This window comes from Eubalaena glacialis, chromosome 18, assembly GCF_028564815.1.
Source record: "Eubalaena glacialis isolate mEubGla1 chromosome 18, mEubGla1.1.hap2.+ XY, whole genome shotgun sequence".
Taxonomy (NCBI): Eukaryota; Metazoa; Chordata; class Mammalia; order Artiodactyla; family Balaenidae; genus Eubalaena; species Eubalaena glacialis.
In genome coordinates, this window is record NC_083733.1 from 52,239,694 (window position 1) to 52,267,174 (window position 27,481).

Sequence of the window (27,481 nt, forward strand, 5' to 3'; positions counted from 1 at the left end):
CTCGTCGTCATGGCGGTCGTTCGGAAGCCGGTGCTGCTCGGGCTTCGAGATACCGCAGTGCACGGCTGCCCCACGGGGCTGGGCGCCTGGACCGCGAGCAAGCTGGGCGGCGTTCCGGTGAGGTGGGGCTCCGGAGCCGGGGTCGGCGGGTGCTGGTGAGGGCTACGGGGTGAGGGAGTGGGCGAGGTCTCGGGTAAGAGTCAGGGTCTGAGTGCCTCCCTTGCCCTCAGGACGCCCTGCCCGCCGTGGCAGCGCCGAGGCCAGTGTGTGAACTTTGCAGGCAGCCGCTTGCCCTGGTCGTGCAGGTGTACTGCCCGCTGGAAGGCTCCCCGTTTCATCGGCTCCTGCACGTGTTCGCTTGCCCCCGCCCGGGGTGCGCTAGCTGCAGGGCGCGCAGGTAGGCGGGGAAGTCCCGGATCTGCCCACTGGACTTTATACCGAGTGGGCGGGAGCGGGGGTGGGGGGCCAGCACCCGGCGCACCCGGAGGGGACTGGTCAGTCGGCTGGCAGTCGACGATGGACTCCTCACCGCAGTTTTTCTTTACTATGAAGTTGGAAGGTGTTCCGCTCCCAGTGCCTGCAAATACGAGAGAAAGAGACGCAGGACGCTCAGGTAAAGCGCTTGTGACTATCATATTATGATCTGCTGTAATTTGAGGGTATTTTTCAGAATTTCGTTTAAGACAAACTTTAAGCCATGTTCTTTGAAGTACTTTGGAATGGTTTTTGCTTTTTTGTGTGTGTTTATTTTTTATTTATTTACTTTTTCTTATTAGTCATGCATTTTATACACATCAGTGTATACATGTCAATCCCAATCTCCCAGTTCATCACACCACAATTTGCTTTTTATTTGAACCATAAAATGGTGCTTCCTTAACGTCTTGTTAGTTGTTTTAATTTTGCACTGAAGGTATGGAAGCACATAGCTTACTGATTTTTCTGTTTGGGAAAAAGTATGGGTGTGTACCTACACATCATTATATATGTGTGTGTTTATAGTAAATATACTTACTGTGATAAGTGTATGTGTATATAACAAACATATTTAATACGACAAAACTCGAATTTATTAAATTAAAAAAATCAGGCAAGTTGGTAGCAGCAGAACAAAATTCAGCTTCCCTTTGCCTGTGAATGTTGCTTTATATATACACTGAATTCTTAATGTGTGCGAAGCACAGTACTAGCAATACTGGGAATAAAAAGATAGTGTCTGCCTATATTTGTCAGGGTTCATTTGCAGATAATAGAAAAGCACTTTGACTTTTTAAAGCTGAGACAGACTTAAAATTAACTTATTTGGATAGCCTGGAGGAGATGACTCCAGGAATGACCTCCGGAACTACACCTCACAACTGGCCTGTCAAGGAGCTGCTAACCTCTCTTGCAGTCAGGAAACTGAGATGTGTTCCGGTGAATGGAAGCTGCCCTTGTCAGAACTGTTGACTCCAGAGCCTTGCTCTGTCTCCATCTACAGATCAGCTACCTTTTGCTTCATGGCCCCTCTTTCCACTTCACTCTGTCTCAAGTTTGTGTCTCTCTCTAGACACAGACAGACCCCCTGATCACACCTAGGACCCCAGGTGCTTAGGAGTCTGGGAAATGTAGTTCTTTTTTACCATGTGCAATACATGAAGCACAGCTGAAAGAGATGTTGAAGAAACCACCGTATTGCATTTGCCATGGTGCCCCTGAAAAGAAAACACAATATTTGTCACCTCCAACATGCTTTTGAGTAAATGGGGTCCAGGAAGTTGAATCAGAGTGTGCCAGAGTGGAGGGTGGGGGGTGTTGGTGTTAAGGCTCCCTCAGGAAGCTAAGGGATGGGTGGCTCAGGAAGCCAAGGGAGTAGGTGAGATCACCCAAGTGTGCTTGAACCACATTCACTGGATATTTTTCCAGAAACAGGAAAATGGCCTCACAGCTGAGGATTGGTGTGAAGGTGCAGATGACTGGGGAAGTGACAGTGACGAGGCGCCTCCACCACAGGTTATCTCAGATTTTGGAAATGATTCCAGCAGTGCCAAAGACAGAGACTGGACTGCCCAGCTCCAAGACCTCCGCCTGCAGCATACTGTCCCGGGTGCTGCTCCTGCTGTGCCTCCTGGGGAAGGGGTGGCCTTGCCTTCTGTGGTGCCGCAGTTCCTGCCCTACTACATCTGTGTGGTTGATGAGGATGACTACAGGGACTTTGTCAGTCTAGATCATGCTCAGAGCCTTCTGAGGGAGTATCAGCAGAGAGAGGGAACTGATATGGAACAGTTGCTTTCCCACAGGTGAGAGTGTGTACTGCTGAGCGTGAGAGGTGATTTGGTCAGGAAGCTGCCACAGTAGGTACCCTTTGGTTTTACCCTCGTATCTGGGGAAACTTTTTCAGGCAGCACATGTGTGTGTAGGACCTTTCTGCTTCACGCCTCTCAGATGAGAAAGGAAGACAGACAAGGGGATCTTACCAGCCACCCTTGAGTTAGCTTGAAAACACTTTGTTCTGTTTATAGGGACCCTCAGGAAAATGAACCAACAGAAGTTAGGGATACCAAGTATTTACACAAGATGTGTTTACTATCTCTTTAACTTTTCTGTTTTTAAATGTATAACGGAGACAGATAAGTTAGAAAAATGCCATTTGTTTATTGACTCTTGGCTGTGGCTCAAGAACTGGCCTAGAACCTCAGAGACCCTCCCAGAGCCTCAATTCTCCCCTGTAAAATGGGAGTGATACTGATATCTGGGTGGTGTATCTCTTCACATGGTTTTTGGAGTTAAGTGAGAGAATAGGTCTTGAAAGGCTTTATAAACCAAAATCCTCTAAAGAAGTAAGAATAATCACTTTGCTATTATAATAGAATTACAATAGGATATTTGGAGAGTTGACCTGGTTCTTTACCAGAGCTGTATCATTTGTAAGCTTTTTCAGAATACTGTTGGAGTGTGTGAAGAAGTGTTGGTGTTTGAAAATAATCCATAATGGAGAAAGAAATGGAGAGAGTCAGTGGACATAATGACTTTCTAAATTGCAAATAATTATCCAGAGTTGAAAATGGCTAGGAAGCAGGGCTTGAGAGAAGGGTGGCGGGGGGTTACTGATATTCATTATAAAGTAGTAAATATATGATATTTACATTATGTGCATATATTACTTTGGTAAAATTTTTAAAAATTGTGTACTTTTCTAAATACTGTAATTCTCTGGATATATACAGGCAAAAGTGTTTTTTGCTTCTCTTTTTAGTCTTTCTAGTGATGGTGATGAAAAATATGAGAAGACCATAATTAAAAGTGGAGATAAGATGTTTTACAAATTCATGAAGAGAATTGCTGCTTGTCAGGAGCAGATTTTGAGGTAAAGGCACATTTTTTTAAATTGTTTTTCTTGATTGTAAAAGTAATGTATATTAGTTTGGGAAACACAGGAAAGTATAACAAGAAAACCAAAATCTACAGTATTCCTCAAACCATGAAGCTAAGATTTTAGTTTATTAAGTTCACTTATTTTTTATGCATTTGGATGCACACATGTAAGTAGGTTTTGTGTATTTTTTTAAAAAAATAATTGGGGTCATAGAATATTTATAATTTTTCTCTTTTCTTTCTTTAAAAAAATATTTATTTATTTATTTATTTAGGCTGCACTGGGTCTTAGTTGCGGCCTGTGGGATCATTGTTGCAGCATGTTAAGTTGCAGCATGTGGGCTCTTAGTTGCAGCATGCGGGCTTCTTAGTTGCAGCATGTGGACTCTTAGTTGCAGCTTGCAGGCTTCTTAGTTGTGGCATGCAGACTCTTAGTTGCAGCATGCATGTGGGATCTTAGTTCCTTGACTAGGGATGGAACCCGGGCCCCCTGCATTGGGAGTGCGGAGTCTTACCCACTGGACCACCAGGGAAATTCCTGTGGGATATTTTTATAATGGCAGTTCTTGGTGACCCTTGGATATGAGAGTAAAAGAAGGCAACAGAAGTGGTTTTGAGCTTCTGGCTTGTGAAATTGGGTGAGTGTTGATGCTCTTCTTGAGATGGGGGTTTAGGAGGCTGTTATCGGGTGTGGGGTCTTGATTTTTCTTGAACTACAGAGTGTGTCCTTATCAGTTTGACTTCCATCTTTGTAATTAAATCTTTGTTAGTTATAATAGTTTTGATTTTATTTCCCCTGTGCATTCTCCTTTATAAGTTTCATATATTGAAGACATAATACTTTGTAGTAAGTAACAAGTGCTCATAGGATATTGAATCATAGGTCTTGGAAGTTCATTGCCCAGGTCTTCCATTTCTACCTGTGGGTCCGTGGGCAAGTCACTTAACCTTTCTTATCCTCAGTGCCTCATCTCTAACGTGAGGATGATGATACAACTACCTATTTCATAGGATTCCTATGAGAATTAATGAGGTGATGAGGCAAATACTCTGTAAAATATACGTAAATACTGGCTGTTGTTTGAAATCCACTATGCTATGTTTTGGAGAAGCAGAGATCTGTTAGGATCTTTTTGTTTTTTGTTTTTTTTAATTGGCCGTGCTGCGTGGCTTGTGGGATCTTAATTCCCCAACCAGGGATCGAACCCAGGCCCTCGGCAGTGAAAGTGCAGAGTCCTAACCACTGGACCGCCAGGGAATTCCCTAGGATCTCTTAATAGCACTGGCATATTTATGTATTCTTCATCATCTTAGGACAAGGGTCTACTGAATCACCTAATTTCTGTAAATTCTTTGGCGGTAAGGACAGTATATAACTCTCATGCAAAACATAGTGCCCATGTATAGTAGGTATTTGGTGGAGCCAACACCTTTTCAAATGTGGTACAGTTGAAAAGAACCTTGGTTTAGGTCTTAGAAGACTTGGCCTTAGGCAGATGACTTTACCTTTATTTTCTCTTCTGTAAAATGGGCCTAATACCTACTTTACAGCATGTTTGGAAGGATTCAGTGAACATATTCATTCATCCAGCAAATATTTATTGAGTCTATTTTAGATGCTGCAGGTACAGCAGGAAATGACACAAAGTCCGTGTTTTTATAGCTTTAGCTTTCTAGTGAGGGAGGTTAAAAATAAATAGACGTGTTGTATGATTTCCACAAGTGATAAATGAGGAAAATAAAACACAGCTATTATAAGTGGGATGTCAGAGAGGCCTCAGAGGAAATGACATACCCAGCAGGTTATAGTATATAAAAATAATGACATAGGGAAAACTTGGAAAAATGGGTCCAGATAAAGTGGACAGAGTAAAATCAAATGGTCTTTCTCCCCTAATACCTGATACAATGAATATAAAATGTAAAAGTCAGCCAAAAATAAAATAGAAAATAAACAAGTATTAAAAAGAAAATCCCTTCCATCAGCATTGAAATAAGGAAAGGAACTTAATACCATAAAACTCAGAGTGGCAGCTTAGGATATAATATCACTAAATGTCTAATACAGTTCTGGGTACCTCACATGTATTTAAATATTTATTTTTGTAATTAATTTACTTTTCACAGAGGAAGGTAGAGAAATTTCTGGAATGGTTTAGTGTGAGTTCTAACCATACAGCCTTCTTCTTTCACCTCTTCAAAATACACTGATTAGCCCACAAAATCCTGAGAATTGCAGTAATAATCTTGAATCTGGAAAGAAGCAAATAGGAAAAGAATCTGTATCTTCTGCTGTAGGGCTGTTGGCCAGAGAACTGGGTGTGGTGGGGTGATGATGCAGGGAATTAGGAATTGCCTCTCAGAAGCAAAAGTTGTTGACTAGTTACAGTAATGATAAAGAGGTCAAGGGCAATTTCTTCCCCATTAAAATGGGATCTCCCAACATGTAAGACATTTTATACCATCTGAGAAGTAAAAGTGAAACCCAGGTGTTCTAGTAGATTGCATCTAGTCTTACAGAACCATATCCCCACCCCACTTCACCTACAGAAAAGTAGAAGAAATGAAAAATATGCTTGGAGAAGGGGAAAAGAGCAGACCTCTGATATGAGATAGACAGGAAATCAGTAAGAAAGCCTACACACCGTTTTGGAGAAAACAGGTGGTCTAAACAGAGTTGCCCCCTTCAAGCATGAGCTAGATGAAAAGTGGCATGCCACTCCTGTAATCATATTATCGACAGTAAAATTAAAGAAATGAATAGTACAAACAAAAATGAGCCAAGAACCATATCTGGAAGAAAACATAATCTGAGAACACATAATTCCCAGCAGAGTTTTCAAGATATAGAAGAACTTTGTAAGAAAATACATTCAGTAAAACCCAAGAGCTCAAAGTTGAGAAAATGAATTAACTATGAGATGCCAAGGGAAATTGAATTGCTAAAGAAACCAAGCCACACATTACATATTGAATAAATTTAGAAATAATAGGCTTGGCTGAAAATCAAAGTACTGACGTGGTGAAAAGAGTTGTGAAAATCTAGTGAATGCAGAAGAAAAAGACAAAGCAATTAGAGAGAAGGTGATATCTATGGCAGGTTGATAAATATAACTACTATAAGGATAATTGGTGTCCAAAATAGAGAACTCAACAAATGGATGAAAAACAATATTCAAAGATGAAATAGGAAATTTTCCTCAAAATGAAATAGGAACTGAATCTGCAAATATTAAAGTACAAGAGTGATTGAAGTGAGAGACCTAACCTGGTGGTGGTTTTAAAAGTATTTTCGATTAAGGTCTTACTGTATAGCACAGGGAACTATATTCTGTATCCTGTGATAAACCATAATGGAAAAGAATATGAAAAAGAATATATATATATATATATATGTATAACTGAGTCACTATGCTGTACAGCAGCAGTTAAACACAACTTTGTAAATCAACTATACTTCGATAAAATTAAAAAAAAAAAAAATCTGTCTGATAATTCCATCATTTTGGCTGTGGATCTCCTGGTATTCACTTTCTTTATGGGCCAATTTTTTCTGCTTCTTTGAATATCTAGTAACTTAAAAAAATTGTTTACTGGAAATTCTATGTTGAAGAACAGTAGATACTGAAGTTAATATTTATTCCTTAGGGGTGTATGCCCCTTCTTCTGTAAGGCCAGTATTGTGGGGGGCTGAGTCTTTAATCTGCAGTTGAGCTGAGTCTGGGCTTTGTTGCAGTTTTAGTTAGATTCAGTTCAACATTAGCTTTAGTGCCTTCATCTAGACTTGGTAACCATTGATAAGAATTCAGATATCTTGCTGTGGTATACAACCTTGCAGCTAGTTTTCTGGGCCTTTGGATTTTCTTTGCTCTCTGGTTTTGCTCTGGATACTCCAAGAAAGAAACAAAATTTGCAAAGCGTGGTCTTAGATGTTGGAATGTGACTTGTACGTGGCCCTGATTCACGGTTCTTTATTTCCTTGCTCTAGGTATTCCTGGAGTGGAGAACCACTTTTCTTGACCTGCCCTACATCAGAAGTCACTGAGCTCCCAGCCTGCAGTCACTGTGGAATCCGAAGGATATTTGAGTTTCAGCTTATGCCAGCGCTGGTCAGCATGCTCAGAAGTGCTAATTTAGGTAATAAGCCGTTTATTTATTTGAGTTTGTGGGTTTCTAGCACTAATTTGGAATTATTTTAAAAATGAAAGACTATTGTTTCATTTTTGTTTCCTTATAAAATGTAAGCATATTACAGAAAATTTGGGAAATTAGAATTATTATTATTTTTTAAATATTTATTTTATTTTTAAATTTTTTTTTTTTTGGCTGCATCGGGTCTTAGTTGCGGCACGCGGGATCTTCTTTGAGGCGTGTGGGCTTCTCTCTAGTTTGGCATGCGGGTTTTCTCTCTCTAGTTGTGGAACACGGGGTCCAGAGCATGTGGGCTCTGTAGTTTGCGGCACGTGGGCTCTCTTGTTGAGGCGCACGAGCTCAGTAGTTGTGGCATGCGGGCTTAGTTGTCCCACAGCGAAATTAGAATTATTTTAAGGAAACTTGTGTTGTTTCCATTTGGGGCTATTATAAATAAAGTTACTATGAACATTTGTGTACAAGTCTTTATATGGACATAGGCTTTTCGGTAAGTATCTAGGAGAAAAATGGTTGAACTATATGGTAGGTGTGTGTTTAACTTTTTAAGACATTGCCAAACTGTTTTCCAAAGAGGTTGTGCCACTTACATCCCAACCAGCAATACATGAGAGTTGCACATCCTTGGCAACACTTGATATGGTCTGTCTTTTTCATTTTAGCCAGTCTCACAGGTGTGTAGTGATGTCACATCACTTTAATTTACATTTCTCTAACAACTAATGATTTTGAGCATCTTTTCATGTGTTTATTTACCACTATATGTTTTCTTTGGTGAAGTATCTGTTCTAATCATTTTCTCTTTTTAAAAATTGGATAATTTGTCTTATTATTGAATTTTGAGAGTTTTGTATCTATTCTGGATACAAGTCCTTTAGTATATAATTTATAAATATTTTCTCCAAGTCTGTGTCTTGCCTTTCTTTATTTCTGTTTTTTTGGTATGGACTTTATTCTTTAGAAGCTTTCAATTTACAGAAAAATTAAGAAATAGTACATAGAGTTCCCATATACCTCACACCCAGTTTCCCCTTTATTAACATTTTACATTAATATGGTACTTTTGTTACAATTAATGAACCAGTATTAATACATTATTAACTAAAACCCATAGTTTATTTAGATTTCCTTAATTTTTACCTGATATCCAAGAGCCTGTCCTGGATACCACAGTGCATTTAGTTGTTGTGTCTCTTGCCTGTGATGGATTTTCAGACTTCCTCATTTTTGAAGACCTTGACAATTTTGGGGAATACTGGTCACTTACTTTGTAAGATGCCCCTATATTGGAATTTGTCTGATTTTCTTTTCTTATAATCAGAATGAGATTATGGGTTATTGAGAGGAAAATCACAGGGGTAAAGTGCCATTTTCTTCATGTCACACATGATATCAAGGGTGCATCTTTATACATTGACTGTTGATGTTAGCCTTGATCACCTGGTGCTTCAGGTTTCTCCACTTGAAAACAATTCCTTTTTCTCCCCCCAGTCAGAATAAAATGACTTGTCTTTTTGTTCTCTAAACAGTGTCCTTTCAAAAAACGGTTTTTAATTTTGAAGGACAATTGATTAATTTTTTCTTGTATAGATCATGTTTTTAATGTCTTGTCTAAGAAATAATTGCCTAGCCCAAGGACACTAGTTTTTTCCTAGTTTTATGTTTTACATTTAGATTTATGTCCATTTTGAGTTAACTTTTATATATGGTGTGAGGTATGGATCAAGTTCATTCTTTTCCATGTGAATATCCAGTTGTTTCCGCACCGTTTATTGATAAGGATATTCTTTCTCTGCTGAATTATCTTTTACCTTTGTTGGAAATTGGTTGTCCATATATGTGTTAATTTATTTGTGTACTCTCTATTCTGCATTCTGTTCCATTAATCTGTTTTTCTGTTTTGACACCACTGCCACACTGTCTTGACTACTGTAGCTTTGTAGGATTTGTAATCTGGTAGTGTCAATCTTGCAGCTTTATTCTTCCTTTTCAAAGATATTTTGACTCTTCCAAGTCCTTTGCATTTCTGTGTTTTTAAGAATCAGCTTGTCAATTTCTTTAAAAAGTAAAAGGCATTCTGGGCTTTTGATTGGGATTGCGCTGATTCTCTGGATCAGTGTGGGGAGAATTGATATCTTAATGTTGAGTCTTCCAACTCATGTACATAGTATGTCTTTCCATTTATTTAAGTTCTCTTTAATTTCTTGCAGCAGGGTCTTATACTTTTCAATGTATAGTCTTGCACATCTTTTTTCAGTTTTGTCTCTAAGTTTTAAATGCTTTTTTATGCTATTGTAAATGGCATTTAAAAAATTTCAATTTCTGATGTTTGCTGCTAGTATATTTAAATATAATTGATTTTTTAAAAGATGTGTTGTAAAATATACATACTTAAAATTTAGCATTTTATGGTCATGAAGAAACTAGGGGCAAGACGGCAATAAAGACACAGACCTACTGGAGAATGGACTTGAGGACACGGGGAGGGGGAAGGGTAAGCTGGGACAAAGTGAGAGAGTGGCATGGACATATATACACTACCAAATGTAAAATCGATAGCTAGTGGGAAGCAGCCGCATAGCACAGGGAGATCAGCTCGGTGCTTTGTGACCACCTAGAGGGGTGGGATAGGGAGGGTGGGAGGGAGGGAGACACAAGAGGGAAGAGATATGGGGATATATGTATATGTATAGCTGATTCACTTTGTTATAAAGCAGAAACTAACACACCATTGTAAAGCAATTATACTCCAATAAAGATGTTAAAAAAAAAAATTTACCATTTTAGCCATTTCTTTAAGTGTATAGTTTAGTGGCATTAAGTATATTCACAGTGTATGTAACCATCACCACTATCTATTTCCAAAACTTCTTTGTTATCCCAAACAGAAAATCTGTACCCATTAAGAATTAACTACTCCCCCACTCCCAAAAAGGAATTAACCACCCCCCCATTTTCTCTTCCCCTAGTTGCTGGTAACCTCTATTCTATCTCTTTCTGTTTCTGTGAATTTACCTATTCCAGATGCCTCATATAAGTGGAATCATACAACATTTGTCCTTTTGTGTCTGGCTTATTTCACTTAGCATAATGTTTTCAGGGTTTGTCCATGTTGTAGCATGTATCAAAATTTCCTTCCTTTTTATAGTACATTGTATGTATATACAAATTTTTTTAATTCTTTAACTTGATGGGGTTTCCATCCTTTAGCTATTATGAGTAATGCTGCTGTGAATATTGGTAGACAAATATCTGTTTGACTCCCTGTTTTTAGTTCTTTTGGGTATATCCTAGGAATGGCATTGCTGGATCATTTTTAGAGCTGTAAACACATACATTGAAAACAAAGAAAAATCTCAAATCAATGACCTAACTGTTTACCTTTTAAGGAACTAGAAAAAGACCAACCAACCAAAGCTCACAGAAGAAAGGAAAGAATAAAGGCTAGAGCAGAGATCTTAAAGGATAATATAAAAACAACAGAGACAAGTGTTCAAAACCAAATTTTTTGGTGTGGATTCTTAAGGATTTTCTACATATACGATCAGATCATCTGTATTTACTAATATGTATTTTATATATATACACACACACGTATTAGTATTTGCTAAATGTAATGATTTTACATGGGATGGTGGCTGATAACATTTGATCTTTATGACCATTGAGTATTCTTATGTGTATCTAAAGTACTTTTAGAACAGACATGAAAATATTCCATCTACTCATCGAATTCACAAAACATGTTTAGTCATTGTACAATATTTTAAAAGGTTAACGTGGTTTAATTTTAGAATCAGAAATTCTGTCTCTTAAGATTATGAGTTGACCAAGGCACATGTTTCGGATAATCATGTACAGTTGAGGAATAATGGCTTCTATCTCTTTGCACAACTGCCATAGTCACTCATGTATAATATCTGAAATGAGGGCATTTTTATGTCAGCATTATCTTTCTCCAGTTTACCAGTAATTACCTAAGGTACATCATATCCATTTTCTCTTTTATTTCAACAATCAGTAAACCTTTCTTCTGTGGTTATGGAAGTGTTCTTAACATGAACATACCTTGTCATGTGACATATTTGTTTACCATGGCCTACTTCTCTATTACAATCAGAAACAAGGAAAATTGTTTGCTTTTTGTATTCCCTACTGTATTTCAGATCTAACCTGATTTCTTAGGACCTTTATATATTTCTTTTGAATTGATTTAAACATATAAGAAGAGATCACTTTTTATCTTTACCTACATCATTAGGTGTATGGACATTATAATAACATGTAATTTTTACTACACTGAAAATCATTTCAGGCTTTGATCTTAGAGTAGTTTTTCTAAGAGGTAACTTGTTCCTGGGACAAAATATAGCAACAACTAAAATCACTTGCAGGATTGTCTACTATTTTTGTTTCTTTAAATTTGTCAGTTTCGGGGGCTTCGCTGGTGGTCCAGTGGTTAAGACTCCGTGCTTAAGGGCACGGGTTTGATCCCTCATTGGGGAAGTTCTGCATGCTGTGGGGTGCAGCCAAAAAAAAAAAAAAAAAAATTTGTCACTTTCTGGTAACTATCCTAGGAACTGGTGTGTTCTAGGTATTTTTTAAACAATTCTGATTAGAAAACATCAAGATGAAACACTGAATCTTTGTGGTCAGAAGTACTGTTATCATTATTGTAATGTGAATATTGGAGTTGCAGACAATTTGATTTTGATCTGTTAGCGTGGAAATGTAAGCATGGAGACAAAGACAAAATAAAAACAAGCATTCTTGGGATTTCCGTGGTGGTGCAGTGGTTAGGAATCCACCTGCCAATGCAGGGGACACGGGTTCGAGCCCTGTTCCGGGAAGATCCCACATGCTGTGGAGTAACTAAGCCTGTGCGCCACAACTACTGAGCCTGCACTCTAGAGCCTGCGTGCCACAACTACTGAAGCCCACATGCCCTAGAGCCCTCATGCCACAACTACTGAAGCCCGTGCACTGTAGGGCCCACATGCTGCAACTACTGAAGCCTGCGCGCCCAGAGCCCATGCTCCGCAACAAGAAAAGCCACCACAATGAAAAGCCTGCGCACCGCAACAAAAAGTAGCCCCTGTTCACCGCAACTAGAGAAAGCCCGCGCGCAGCAATGAAGACCCAATGCAGCCAAAAAAATAAAAAATAAAAAAAAAGAAAGAAAAAAAATGGAGTAGCCCCTACTCGCTGCAACTAGAGAAAGCCCACGCACAGCAACAAAGACCCAATGCAGCCAAAAATAAAAAATAAATAAATAAATAAATTAAAAAGAAATAAATTAAAAAAAACAAGCATTCTTGGAAAAAAAAGATCAGATCATCTGCAAGAGATAATTTTTATTTTTTATTTTTAAAATATTATTTATTTTGGCTGTGCTGGGTCTTAGTTGCAGCACACAGGATCTTTGTTGCGACATGCGGGGTCTTTAGTTGTGGCATGCAGGCTTCTTAGTTGCAGCATGCGGGCTTCTTAGTTGCGGCATGTGAACTCTTAGTTGTGGCATGCATGTGGGATCTAGTTCCCTGACCGGGGATCGAACCCAGGCCTCCTGCATTGGGAGCATGGAGTCTTACCCACTGGACCACCTGGGAAGTCCCCAATAGAGATAATTTTACTTCCTTCTTTCTGATTTGTATGCCTTTTATTTTTCTTGTCCAGTCACTCTATATAGAACTTCTGTATCGAATAGAAGTTGCAAAAGTAGGCATCCTTTACTTGTTCCTGGTCTTAGGGGAATAGCTTTTAGTTTTTCACCATTGAGTATTAAGTTAGCTGTGAGTTTTTCATATGTATGGCCTTTTTCAAATTGAGGAATTTACCTTCTATTCCTAGTTTATTGATTGATTTTTATCAGTACAGAGTATTGAATTTTGTCAGATGCTTTTTTTCTGCATGAATTGAGATGATCATGGTAATTCTGTGGATTCTGTTAATGTGGTATATTATATTGATTTTGGTATGTTTAAACATCTTTCCATTCTTGGGATAAATCCCATTGGATCATAGCATATAAACCTTTTTATAAGCTCCTGGATTTGGTTTGCTAGTATTTTGTTGAGGATTTTTGCATCTGTATAAGGGATATTGGTTTGTAGTTTTCTTTTAATATCTCTGTCTGGCTTTGGTATTAGGATAATACGAGCCTCAGAGAATGAGTAAGTAGTCCCTTCTATTCAATTTTTTGGGAGACATAAAGAAGGATTGGTATTTATTCTTCTTTAAATGTTTTGTAACATTTACTAGTTATATCCTCTAGTCCTTGGCTTTTCTTTATAAATTTATTTATTTTATTTATTTATCTTTGGCTGCGTTGGGTCTTCGTTGCTGTGCACGGGCTTTCTCTAGTTGCGGTGAGTGGGGGCTACTCTTCATTGTGGTGCGCAGGCGTGGGATCTTCCTGGACCAGGGCTTGAACCCATGTCCCCTGCATTGGCAGGCAGATTCTTAACCACTGCGCCACCAGGGAAGCCCCTTGGCATTTCTTTACTGGGAGGGTTTTGATTACTCATTCAATTTCCTTGCTATAGGTCTATTCAAATTTTCTGTTTCTTCTTGAGTCAGTTTTGGTAGATTGCATGTTTCTAGGAGCTTATCCATTTCTTTTAGGTTATTCAATTTGTTGGTATACAACTGTTCATATTATTCTCTTATAATCTTTTATTTCTATAAAATTTGTCTTAATGTTTCTAGTTTTTTTTTTTTTTGGCTGTGTTGGGTCTTCGTTGTTGCATGCAGGCTTTCTCTAGTTGCAACGAGTGGGGGCTACTCTTCATTGCGGTGTGCGGGCTTCTCATTGCGGTGGCTTCTCATTTTGCAGAGCACGGGCTTCAGTAGTTGTGGCACGTGGGCTCAGTAGTTGTGGCTCGAGGGCTTTAGAGCGCAGGCTCAGTAATTGTGGCGCATGGGCTTAGTTGCTCCGCGGCATGTGGGATCTTCCCAGACCAGGGCTCGAACACGTGTCCCTTGAATTGGCAGGCGGATTCTTAACCACTGCGCCACCAGGGAAGTCCCAATGTTTCTACTTTCATTTCTGGTTTTAGTAATTTGAGTCTTCTCTTTTTCTTAGTCATTCTAGCTAAAGATTTGTCAATTTTGTTGATCTTTACAAAGAACAAACTTTTGTTTCTGTGGGTTTTTCTCTATTGTTTTTATATTCTCCATTTAAAAAAAAATTCTGCTCTAGCCTCTATTTTTTCCTTTCTTCTGCTGGCTTTGATAGTTTGGTCTTTTTCTAGTTCCTTAAGGTATAGACCATTAAGGTCATTGATTTGAGATCTTTCTTTGTTTTTATTGTGTGTGTTTATATCTGAAAATTTCCTCTTAGCACTGCTTTCACTGCATCTCATAAGGTTTGGTATGTTGTGCTTTCATTTTCATTTGTCTCAAGGTATTGTCTAATTTCCTTTGTGATTTCTTTTTTGACCTGTTGGTTGTTTAAAAGTGTTCTGTTTACTTTTCACATATTTGTGAATTTTCTAGTTTTTGTCCTGTTATTGATTTCTAGTTTCATTTCATTGTGATCAGTAAAGATACTTAGTATGAGGTAAGTCTTCAATTAATTGAGACTTATGGTATATCCCAGAGATGTTCTGTGTGCACTTGAAAAGAATGTGGTGTTAAGTGGGGTGTTCTGTATGTGTCTGTTAGTTTCAGTTGTCAAACCTTGTTTCCTTATTGATTTTCTGTCTGGTTGTTTTATTATTATAAGTGAGTTATTGATGTCAAGTATTATTGTAGCACTGTCTGTTTCTCTCTTTAAATCTGTCAATTTTTGCTTCACATATTTAGGGTCTCTGCACATAGAAGCTTATATGTTTATAATTATTATATTTTCTTGCCCTATTGAACCTTTTATCAACACGTAATGTCCCTGTTTGTCTCTTGTAACCATTTTTTTATTTGAAGTTTTGTCTAACAATAAGATAGCCAACCTAGCTCTCTTTTAGTTACTGTTTGCCTAGAATATCTTTTTCTATCCTTTTGCTTTCATCCTCTTTGTGTCCCTGTTATCTAAAGAGAGTATTTCTAATAGTGTATAGATTAGTCTTATTTTATTATTTTTTTATATCCCATCTGTCAATGCTTTTTTATAAATAGGAGAGTTTAATCCGTGTACTTTTTTTTTTTTTAATTTATTTTATTTATTTATTTATGGCTGCGTTGGGTCTTCGTTTCTGTGCGAGGGCTTTCTCCAGTTGCGGCAAGCGGGGGCCACTCTTCATCGCGGTGCACGGGCCTCTCACTATCGCGGCCTCTCTTGTTGTAGAGCACAAGCTCCAGACGCGCAGGCTCAGTAGTTGTGGCTCACGGGCCCAGCTGCTCCGCGGCGTGTGGGATCTTCCCAGACCAGGGCTCGAACCCGTGTCCCCTGCATTGGCAGGCAGATTCTCAACCACTGCGCCACCAGGGAGGCCCAATCCGTGTACATTTAATGTCATTACTGATAAAGGATTTACTTCAGCCATTTAGCTATTTTCTGTATGTCTTATAATATTTTTGTTCCTCAGTTCTTCCATTTTTGCCTTTTTTTTGGTATTTAGGTGGTTTTTTTGTAGTATACCATTTAGATTCCCTTCTTTCATTGTCTGTATAAAGTAAGTCTCCTACATACGAATGAGCTCCTTTCTGAGAGCATGTTTGTAAGTCCAATTTGTTCCTAAGTCCAACAAAGTTAGCCTAGATACCCAACTAACACAATCTGCTGTATAGTACTATACTGTAATAGGTTTGTAATACTTTTTACAAAAATAATACATAAAAAACAAACAAACACAAAAAATAAAGAAAACATTTAAAATCTTATAGTACAGTACCTTGAAAAGTACAGTAGTACAGTACAACAGCTGACATACAGGGGCTGGCATCGAGTGAACAGGCAAGAGGAGTTACTGACTGGAGGAGGGAGAGGAGGTGGGAGATAGTAGAGCTGAAGGATTGTCAGCAATAGGAAATGGAGGGCAATCTGCAATTTCACTCACGCCTGATGTTGATGGAACACACGTTCGCATCTTTGAAAGTTCGCAACTTGAAGGTTCATATGTAAGGGACTTACTGTATTTTTTAGTATTTTACTTAGTGATTACTTTGCAATTAACGTCTTAAAATTTTAGCAACCTAGTTTGAATAATACCAACTTTCTTTCAATAGTATACAAACACTTCTACTTCTATATACATCTCTATTCTTTTCCCTTTATATTGTTAACATCACAGATTATATCTTTATACCTTGTATGTCTCTTAACATAGATTCATAATTACTATTTTATGCATTTGCTTGTTAAATTGTATAGGAGAAAGAAGTTACAAACTAAACCAGAAGTATAATAAAGCTGTCCTTTATGAAGTTCTTTATTTTTCCTGTTTTTGAGTTACTGTCTAGTATCCTTTAATTTCAACCTAGAGAACTCCTTTTAGCATTTCTTTTTTATATATATATAAATTTATTTATTTATTTGTTTTTATTTTTGGCTATGTTGGGTCTTAATTGCTGCGCATGGGCCTTCTCTAGTTGCAGCAAGCGGGGGCTACCCTTCGTTGTGGTGCGCGGGCTTCTCATTGTGGTGGCTTCTCTTGTTGCGGAGCATGCACTCTACGTGTGCAGGCTTCAGTAGTTGTGGCACGCACGCTCAGTAGTTGTGGTTCACGGGCTCTAGAGCGCAGGCTCAGTAGTTGTGGCTCATGGGCTTAGTTGCTCCGCAGCATGTGGGATCTTCCCAGGCCAGGGATCAAACCCGTGTACCTTGCATTGGCAGGCGGATTCTTAACCACTGCACCACCAGGGAAGCCCCTAGCATTTCTTACAGGGCAAATCTACTGTTATGAACTCCCTCAGCTTTAAAAAAAAAAACAAAAACTGGTAATATCTTAATTCTCCTTCAATTTTGAAAGATAGTTTTGACAGATACATAATTCTTTATTTACAGTCTTTCAGGACGAAATGTGTCATCCTATTGCCTCCTGGCTTTCATGGTTTCTGAGAAATCAACTGTTAAATCTTATTGAGGCTATCTTGTATGTAACTAGATACTTCTGTCTTGCTGCTTTCAAAGTTACCCTTTTGTCTTTGAGTTTTAACAGTTTGTCAATTTAACACTTGACTACGGTGTGTCTGGTGTGGATCTCTGAGTTTTTGCTGCTTGAAGTTTGTTGAGCTTCTTGGATATGATGTTGGAGCTAGTTGCTAAATGAAAGAAGGAAAATCTCTAAAACTTACCAGTGTCTAAATCGAGCTTTTACTAGATGATGAAGTGTTTCACTAGACTCCAGAGTTCCAAAATAGTTTCAGATAGTTCTTCCAGCTCAGTAGCTGCTTTAGTGGAAGGTCAGATTCCTGGAGCTTCCTACTCTGCCATGTTCCTTGACATTATTTCCACAATTGATTTTTTTTTTTTTTTAATTTCTGTTATTTTAAATTTTATTTATTTATTTATTTTTAATTTATGGCTGTGTTAGGTCTTCGTTTCTGTGCGAGGGCCTTCTCCAGCTGAGGCAAGTGGGGGCCACTCTTCATCACGGTGCGCAGGCCTCCCACCATCGTGGCCTCTCCTGTTGCGGAGCACAGGCCCCAGATGCGCAGGCTCAGCAACTGTGGCCCACGGGCCCAGTTGCTCCGCAGCATGTGGGATCTTCCCGGACCGGGGCACGAACCCGTGTCCCCTGCACTGGCAGGCAGATTCTCAACCACTGCGCCACCAGGGAAGCCCCACAATTGATTTTTGTATACTGATCTTGTGCCCTGCAACTGTTCTATTGATTATTTTGTTGATTACATCAGGTTTTGAACATAGACAATCATGTCGTTTGGGGATGAAGACAGTTACTTCTTCCTTTCCTTAGCTGGCTGTCTTTTTTTTTCTTTTTCTTTTCTTTTGTTCTTTTTTTTTTTTTTTTGCCTACTGCGCTGACTAGAACCTCAATACAATGTTGAATGTAAATATGAGAGCAGACATCCTTGTCATATTTCTGATCATAGGAGTAAAGCAGTCTTTAATCGTTAGGTAACTTAGTAACTTGTTAACTGTAGGTTTTTTGTAAATGCTCTCATCAGGTTGAAGAAGTGCTTGTCCAATCCTATTTTTTTGCGTTCTTTTTTTTTTTTTTAAACAAATTTATTTAATTATTTATTTTTGGCTGCGTTGGGTCTTCGTTGCTGTGCGTGGACTTTCTCTAGTTGTGGCGAGCGGGGGCTACTCTTCGTTTCGGTGTGCGGGCTTCTCATTGCGGTGGCTTCTTTTGTTGTGGAGCATGGGCTCTAGGCGCACAGGCCTCGGTAGCTGTGGCATGTGGGCTCAGAAGTTATGGCTCACGGGCTCTAGAGTGTAGGCTCAGTAGTTGTGGCGCATGGGCTTAGTTGCTCCGTGGCATGTGGGATCTTCCCAGAGTAGGGCTTGAACCCGTGAACCCTGCATTGGCAGGCAGATTCTTAACCACTGCGCCATCAGGCAAGTCCCTTTGAGTTCTTTTTAATAGCTGTGTATACAAGTATTACTTAACTCATGTTAGCAAATTGTTGCATGGTAGGTATCTACCAGTTTCTGTTGCCATCAGCCACATAGGAGGTTGTTGATGTCCCAGCATCTTTTGCAGCATCTGGTACAACATTTTGGAAAAGTTTTGCAAATATTATTGTTAAAAACATCATTTTGTAACCTAGCAGTTCCACCCAAAAGAATTGAAAACATATGTACACCATTATTCAAAATACCCAAAAAGTGGAAGTAACTGAAATGTTCATCAACAAATCAGTGTACAAACAAAATGTGGTGTCTCCAGTGAGTGTTATTCTGCCATGAAAAGAAAGGAAGTACTATGGGATAAACGTGCTACAAATAGTTGTGCCTTGAAAACATTATGCTAAGTGAAAGAAGCCAGACACAAAAGGCTACAAATTATATGATTCCATTTATATGAAATGTCCATGAAAGGTAAATCCATTGAAACAGAAGATTAGTGGTTGCTTGTACCTGGAGGCAGGAGAGAATGGGGAGTGACTGCTAATGGGTATGGGCCTGGGGTGTCTTTTTGGGGTAATGAAAATGTTCTGGAATCTGATAGTGGAGATGTTTGTATAACTATGTGAATATGCTAAAAACCAATGAACTGTAGCTTTAAAATAGTAAATTTTATGGCATGTGAATCATATTTTAATGAAGAAAAGCACCGTGTAAGCAGCTGCACAAACTCATAATGCCTTTGGTGATCCTTATAAGGATGACAGGAACAACAATTATGACAGCAAAGTGATAATTATAACAATTAGGTTTAATGGAGGAAAAAAAATTTTTTTTAAATATTTATTTTTTGGCTGCATCGGGTCTTAGTTGCGGCACTCGGGATCTTTGTTGCGGTGCATGGGCTTCTCTCTTGTTGTGGCACGTGGGCTCAGTAGTTGCTGCGCGTGGGCTCCAGAACGCATGGGCTCTGTAGTTGTAGCACACAGGGTCTCTAGTTGTGGCACGTGGGCTCAGTAGTTGTGGTGCACAGGTTTAGTTGCCCCGCGGCATGTGGGATCTTAGTTCCCCAATCAGGGATCGAACTGGCATCCCCTGCATTGGAAGGTGGTTTCTCAGCCACTGGACCACCAGGGAAGTCCCAATGGAGGTAATTAAGCCAACTTAAATAATGAACATTCATTCTTTAGGAAAAAACATGAGTTTTATTTTGCCCTTTTATGTATTGATAATATGTAGTTGAAATTTTTCCTGTTGCATATGTTTTTTTAACCAGTATTTCTACAAATTAATGTTATCAACACCAATCCTGTGAGACCTTAACTTTTTGAGATCTTCATATTTTTCTTGCTGAGGTATTTATTCTACCTCTTCCTTGTTTGTTACACATCCTCCCCTTTTTTTTTTTTTAACTAGTTTTGTGTTAGGTTTTCACAGTTCAAAAATGTATGGGTTTCTCTCAGTCTTTATTGTTGTTTTTTTCTTTTCTTTTTAAAATTCTAAGTCAAAAAGTCTATCTCCTAGTTGTTTTTCTAGGAGATGGCTTTGTAAAACATTTAAATCATTACTCCATGCAATGTTAAGTTTACTTACATTGTTGTGACACGGATCTCCATAACTTTTTCATCTTTCAAATCTGAAGCTCTGTACCCATCAAACAACTCCCCACAACCTCTGGTAACCACCATTCTACTTTCTATTTCTATGAATTTGACTACTGTAGGTACTTCATATAAGTAGAATTATAGTATTTGCCCTTTTGTTACTGCCTTACTTCACTTAGCATAATGTCCTTAACGTTCATCCATGGTAGCATGTGTCAGAATTTCCTTCCTTCTTAAGGCTGAATAAATATTCTATCATATGTATATACCGATTTTGTTTATCCGTTCGTTGATGGACACTTGCTTCTACCTCTTGGCTATTGTGAATAATGCTGCAATAAACATGGGTATACAAATATCTCTTTGAGATCCTGCTTTCACTTATTTTGGTTATATACCCAGAAGTGGAATTGCTGGATCTTATGGTAATTCTATTTTATTTTATTTTTTCAAAGAACCACCATACTGTTTTCCATAGTGGCTGCACCATTTTATATTCCCAGTCAGCAGTGCACAAGAGTTCCAATTCCTCCATATCCTCACCAACATGTATTTTCTGTGTTTTTCATAGTAACCATCCTAATGGGTGTGAGGTGCTATCTGATGGTTTTGATTTGCATTTCCCTAATGATTAGTGATGTTGAGCATCTTTTCATATTAATGACTTATTAGTCATTTTCATATCACTTTATGTAAATGTCTATGCAAGTCCTTTGTCCATTTTTTAATCAGGTTATTTATTTATTTTTTGTTGAGTTGTAGGAGCTGCTTATATATTCTAGATGTTGACTCCTTATCAGATATGATTTGCAAATATTTTCTCCCATTCCACTGATTGTGTCCTGTGATGCACATAAGTTTTAAATTTTGATATAGTCCCATTTGTCTGTTTTTACTTTTGTTGCCTGTGTTTTGCTGTCATATCCAGGAAATCCTTACCATGTACTTCGTTTTAATTTATTATTTATTTATTTATTTATTTAATGGCTGCATTGGGTCTTCGTTGCTGCGTGTGGGCTTTCTCTAGTTGTGGCGAGCTGGGGCTACTCTTCGTTGTGGTGCCCGGGCTTCTCGTTGCGGTGGCTTCTTTTGTTGCGGAGCACGGGCTCTAGGCACGTGGGCTTCAGTAGTTGTGGCTCGCGGGCTCCAGAGCGTAGGCTCAGTAGTTGTGGTGCACGGGCTTAGTTGCTCCGTGGCCTGTGGGATCTTCCCAGAGCAGGGCTCGAACCCGAGTCCTCTGCATTGGCAGGCAGATTCTTAACCACTGCACCACCAGGGAAGTTCCTAGGTAATGGGTTCTTTATTCAAGAGGCCCTAGTTTCTAAAAGATCCTCTGAAATTAAGAGAATTATATTCATTCCGTATTTCAATTGTGAATAGTATGCATTTGGCTCCTTTACTATAATAGATAAGGAAATGTATACCCTACTCCATCTCCAAATATTTTAGTATCATTTTTTCTTTATCAAGGTTTATAAGTCTGTATTCTATAGCCATAATTCTCACAGCTGTTTAGCCTCTGAATTCTTCATTTTGACTGTTCTCTCCTAGCTGGAATCTATCAAGTAATAGCCTCAAAGAGGGCTCGTAGGTGTTGTTCTTACTTTAGAATGTGTGTGCTGGTCTGCCTTTATACTTGAAGGACAACTTATGTATAAAGTTCTTAAGCCCCACTTTCTTTCTTCAAAACTTTGTAATCGCCCGTGCTGTCAACAGTGAGAGCCCCGCCAGTCCTTTTATCTGGTACCTCCTGTCATCTCCCATGGCTGCGTCTCACCGGGAAGTACGTTTTGGCATTGAATGTTGCTTTGTAGAAGTCTGAGGGTGGACTGATTTCCCCCCCACCGCCACCTTTGTAACTAACATTTATGCTAGGATGCCTGTAGAATTTTCTTTATTTATGAAGTCCGGGCACTGAACTAACATATGTCTTGCCGTCCCATTGTTCTGTAATCCTTTTACTGTGGGACAGGATAGGTCTTCCGACCTATATATTTAGTTTTTCTTCCTTTTTATTTCTGAGTATCTTTTCTATTGAATTTGTAGCTTTTCTACGGAAGCAACACCAGTTGCTTTGGTCACCTTTCTCCTCTCAAATGCATGCTTTTCCCTTTCCCTCTACATTCATTGAGAGTCTCTCAAGCCTTTCTTTTCTACCTGTAATTAAGTTTCACCTGTCTTTGCTGTTTCTTGTGGTTTCTCATGTTTTTCATTGGATGTGTAATGGGACTGTTTTGATCTCCATATGCCGTGTCTTTCTCCTCCCCCTCCCTCATCCCCCAACTGTGGCAGGTCTCTGGGCTCATGTATAATACTCAGCTATTTGGTTTTTAGTCTATCTAATTCCTTACACCTCCTTCTTTCCTCTCCTGGTGGTTACTAGTACTGAGTTTCAGCCTTCTAATGCCCTCTGAAAACTGCCTGTGGCTCATTCTAGTTGGGAATTATCTCAAATTCACCACATTATTTTTTCAAAATCAGCTGTATTTTGGCCTTTCTTTGTACTGTCTTTGATTTTCTTTCCATTATTGCTGTCTACATTTTTAAAAAGTATTTTTCTTTTGCTGCTGCAAACGAGTTGCCCAGCTCCTCCTTTTGCCTCCTGTTTTCCTGTTCTGATTTCAGCAGGAGTTCTTGTTGCTCACGTTCTCTTTTTTTTTTTTTTTTTTTTAAACATCTTTATTGAAGTATAATTGCTTTACAATGGTGTGTTATCTTCTGCTTTATAACAGAGTGAATCAGCTATACATATACATATGTTCCCATATCTCTTCCCTCTTGCATCTCCCTCCCTCCCACCCTCCCTATCCCACCCCTCTAGGTGGTCACAAAGCACCGAGCTGATCTCCCTGTGCTATGCGGCTGCTTCCCACTAGCTAGCTATTTTACATTTGGTAGTGTATATATGTCCATGACACTCTCTCACCCTGTCACAACTCACCCCTCCCCCTCCCCATATCCTCAAGTCCATTCTCTAGTAGGTCTGTGTCTTTATTCCCGTCTTGCCACTAGGTTCTTCATGAAAAAATATGGAACGCTTCACGAATTTGCGTGTCATCCTTGCGCAGGGGCCATGCTAATCTTCTCTGTATCGTTCCAATTTTAGTATATGTGCTGCCGAAGCGAGCACGCTCACGTTCTCTTGACATTCTTCGTGGCTCCATCCATCAATAAACTTCTATAAATTCTTAAGATTTATTTTCTACTTTTTGCCTGTATCCTTTCTTGGAGGTAGTGTTTTGTCAGTGTGACATATTTTAAAATGGTCTTCAATGTCAGATAGTCTAGACATTTGTAATGAAGTCTAATTGAGATTTTTTGTTTATTTTCAAAGTGTATTTTACTGGGACTTCCCTGGTGGTCCAGTGGCTGGGACTCTGTGCTCCCAATGCAGGGGGCCTGAATTCGGTCCCTGGTCAGGGAAGTAGATCCCACATGCCGCATCTAAGAGTTCGCATGCCACAACTAAACATCTCACATGCCGCAACTAAGACCTGATGCAGCCAAATAAACATTTTTTTAAAAATAGTATATTTTACTGATAAATCTGTGTTTTTTTTGCAATCAGCAGTCACTTTTTGTAGGAATACTGTAACTGTATTGTGACTGAAAACTACTGAGCACTGTTTTTGCTTTAAGTAATTATTTTTTCAGTGTGTAAGGTAGAATCACTCCCTGTGGCAACGCCAATTATCTTGATATTGAGCCATCTTTTTCCTTCCTTTGTATTATCTTCTAATTGCTTAACCTTTTTGTTTAACAGTTAACACTTAAGATGTGCCAGGCTCTGTTCTAAGTATTTTACATGTATTGGCTTATTTACTCCTCCTTATAGCAATCTTATCATCATGATAAATATAGTCATTATAACATAGAGGTGAAATCACTTGCTCAGGGTGGTAGAGCTGGGGTTTAAACTCAAGCAATCTTGTTCCAGAGTCTGGGCTCTATCCACTAAGCAAACTTTGAATTTTTTTTTTTTTTTTGGATGGGTATACTATTTTATTAACATTTAAATTTCACCAAGAGTTCAAGTATATGCTAGCTATTTGTTCAGATTTTTGAAATAAAGACAAAATGGGCAAACAGCTTTGAGGGTGCGATGTATTTAACACTGCACAATGTATTCACCAACTAGACAATCGAAGGAGTGGTATGACTATACACTTAGGAGCACCAAGTACAGGAACAAGCCCTGGAATTGGAAGAAAAAACTGCCATTCAGGACTGAACAGAGGTCTTTGGTTGCTGACAGAATCTCCCCTTGACTTCAGACATGAGACAAACCGAGGGAGTCTGTCAGTATACAAAAACCACTGCCTTTAGTAACAGGATGGACTGGCCAGAGCCAATTCAGATTGTGGGGACCAGTCTGAAGTGAGCAGGGTTGGCTGGAGGCTGGAAATGTTGCAGCTGAAGGCCAGCATCGGCAGATGACAGCAGCCATGTTCTAAAAATCGCTGATTTCTACACAAGTTCCTAAGATGCTTTCCCCAAACAGGGAAAACTTTGAATATTGAGTGTACCTCATAAGTTTTCTCTTTGCTGGGATCCTGAATATGTTGTATTTTTCAGGTCTTTCTGTGGAATTTGGAACCATTCTAATTTACACATGTGAGAAGAGTTGCTGGCCTCAAAATCATCAGACTCCCATGGAAGAATTTTGTGTTATCCAAGAGGACCCAGATGAATTATTATTTAAGTAGTGCATTTCCTTTTGTGTTTTTTTGTTTGTTTGTTTGTTTTTATTTATTTTTGGCTGCGTTGGGTCTTTGTTGCTGCACGTGGGCTTTCTCTAGTTGCGGAGAGCGGGGGCTACTCTTCATTGTAGTGCGTGGGCTTCTCATTGCGGTGGCATCTTTTGTTTCGGAGCACGGGCTCTAGAGCACAGGCTCAGTAGTTGTGGCCCATGTGCTTAGTTGCTCTGCGGCATGTGGGATCTTCCTGGACCAGGGCGGATTCTTAACCACTGTGCCACCTGGGAAGCCCTTTCCTTTTGTTTATATCAATTAAAGCAAATTTTAATGTTTAAATTGTGTTTTTACCTCATTTTGACTCACAATTTATTAGCTCTTGTTTCTTGTTTCTTTTTTGCTTTTTGGCACCCCTGATGGGTCTGGAGCCAGGACTAGAACCTCCCAGCTGTGGGCTGGTTAACCCTTCCAGGGTCAGTGGCCTGTGTCCACAGTGACAACTCAGAATGTGGCTCCTCTGTAGCCCAGAGGGCAGGTGATCCTATGTTAGCAGACCGGTGGGTTCTAGGAGGGAGAGCAGCTGGAGAGCCATGAGCGCAGCCAGCCACGTACCACCCCTGCAGCCTCTGCACTTTTGCTGTCCCCGGGTGCTGACAGAGCAAACTACTGGAGCTGCTCCAGCTGCTTGAGGCTCCTGCCCTGTGACACGAGCTGTTTAGACCTGCCTGGTGTTCCCCCACCCCAGGCTCTCTGCCCTCACCTCCTGCGCCTAAAGCATCACAGGAAGGGGGCCCTTTCTCTCTTCTGGACATTGTCCTTCCATCCAGCTGTCTACCTCTCCAGTCTCCCCTTTCTCCATTTAGTTTTTATGTTATCAGCTGCTTCCATTCTGCTACCCCTTGACAGCAGCATGAAAACACCTCCACCAGCTGTGTACAGACCTGCTGTTTGCCTGCATGGATGAGGAAACTGGGTATTAACATAAACAATTTGATGGATTTATGTTAATAAACATAAACTTTGGTAAATAACACATTAGGCCCATATTATCATGAGATGTGATTCTCCTGGGCAGTGTGTGACTGGTGAGAACCCTACCTGATGCTGCCCTGCCCTCTCCCCCTTTCCTGGGAGGGTGGGAGGCACCCGGGGGAAAGTGGCTGGCTGTGTAGAAGAAAGTGAAGATGTTGGTCAGTGATATTTCAGGATCACTGGGTTTGCAGGGCCCAGGCTGAGTGTGGACCTGCAGAGAGAGGTTTTGATTCCTCCTCTCTGTCATGCTGGAGAAGTGACCACCGGTTCCCCTGTGGCACTTCTGTTGTGGGCGGAGAGTCCCTCAGACTGTCAGACCACCCACTCCAACTGGAGCAGAAAACATACTGCTTATATTTGCAGGTATATCACTTTGGATTTATTTAAATGGCCAGAGAGTACCCTCCTTTGATGAGAGGATGGGGTAGAATTGTTGCTTTAAACTGTTGATACAGACATTTGCAGATATCTGAGCTAGGTGTAATGTGGCTGACTTTTAGGTGGAGACAACTTGTGCTTCCAACCAAACATGTTCTTGAATCTAGTTATACATGTTTGTATCACGTCTTACCTAAATAGAGTACAGATTAGCAGGGGCGTTCCCATGATCCCATAGAAATAATGTTTGTGACATATTGTTAAGGAAGCAAGATAATGAGAAAACAAGTCTAGTGTGAACCCACTTAAATGTAAAACTCTTCATAGTGCTGTGTAAAAGATCTAGATCTGGAAATATAAACACCAGCAAGGCCCTGAGGAGTAGGATTAGGTGTGCAATTTTGTGAGTGGTGCTTTTCAGTTTTTACTTCCTGCACTTGCATCCTATTTGAATTTGTTAAGGGGGGCAAGCATTTTATACTTTATACACACTGTTAAAAGATAAACTGAGGCATAAGAATTTATTTGAGCAAAAATCAATTGGAACCAGGCAGCACCCAATCTAGCAGAAAGGAAGGAGCTTCAAGGAGCTAAACAAAATGACTTTTACAGGCAGAAAGGGACAGGAACAAGAAAGTTATATCAGCAAAAAAGGGGGTTGGTTATTGCCAAGTTACTTTCCTTTAGGGGACGGCAGGGGTCTCTCAGGTAGATTACCTAACCAGTGCTGATCCGGTGATTCCTGAGTGATGGTTTAAGATTCTATTTCTGGGAGAGCCGAAACTGTAATTAAGTCTCAG

At 39.5% G+C, this 27,481-nt stretch overlaps 1 protein-coding gene and 1 non-coding gene across 3 annotated transcripts; one reads left to right on the forward strand and one right to left on the reverse strand.

The window, feature by feature from the left end:
* Window positions 1–25,610, forward strand: PDCD2L (programmed cell death 2 like). Of its 2 annotated transcripts, none has more exons than XM_061173294.1 (7): window positions 1–117; window positions 231–397; window positions 553–613; window positions 1,906–2,279; window positions 3,236–3,346; window positions 7,343–7,491; window positions 25,153–25,610. In XM_061173294.1, the coding sequence occupies exons 1-7, from the start codon at window positions 10–12 to the stop codon at window positions 25,281–25,283; spliced, it is 1,101 nt and encodes a 366-aa protein (XP_061029277.1). In that variant the 5' UTR covers window positions 1–9; the 3' UTR covers window positions 25,284–25,610. The 2 variants fall into 2 exon arrangements, with proteins under 2 accessions (XP_061029277.1, XP_061029278.1); XM_061173295.1 differs by having other exon boundaries at window positions 1,993–2,279.
* LOC133079220 (U6 spliceosomal RNA) lies at window positions 23,601–23,707 on the reverse strand. Its single transcript, XR_009698100.1, has one exon. It is a non-coding gene; the product is annotated as a U6 spliceosomal RNA (small nuclear RNA).
* Window positions 25,611–27,481: the final 1,871 nt, after the last annotated feature.

Excerpts from the sequence above, each read along its gene's own strand:
- PDCD2L (XM_061173294.1), top strand. The coding sequence starts at position 10 with ATGGCGGTCGTTCGGAAGCCGGTGCTGCTCGGGCTTCGAGATACCGCA. Across the intron at positions 398-552 it reads GCTAGCTGCAGGGCGCGCAG|TTGGAAGGTGTTCCGCTCCC; the intron begins GTAGGCGGGGAA and ends TTTACTATGAAG. Across the intron at positions 614-1,905 it reads AAGAGACGCAGGACGCTCAG|AAACAGGAAAATGGCCTCAC; the intron begins GTAAAGCGCTTG and ends ATATTTTTCCAG.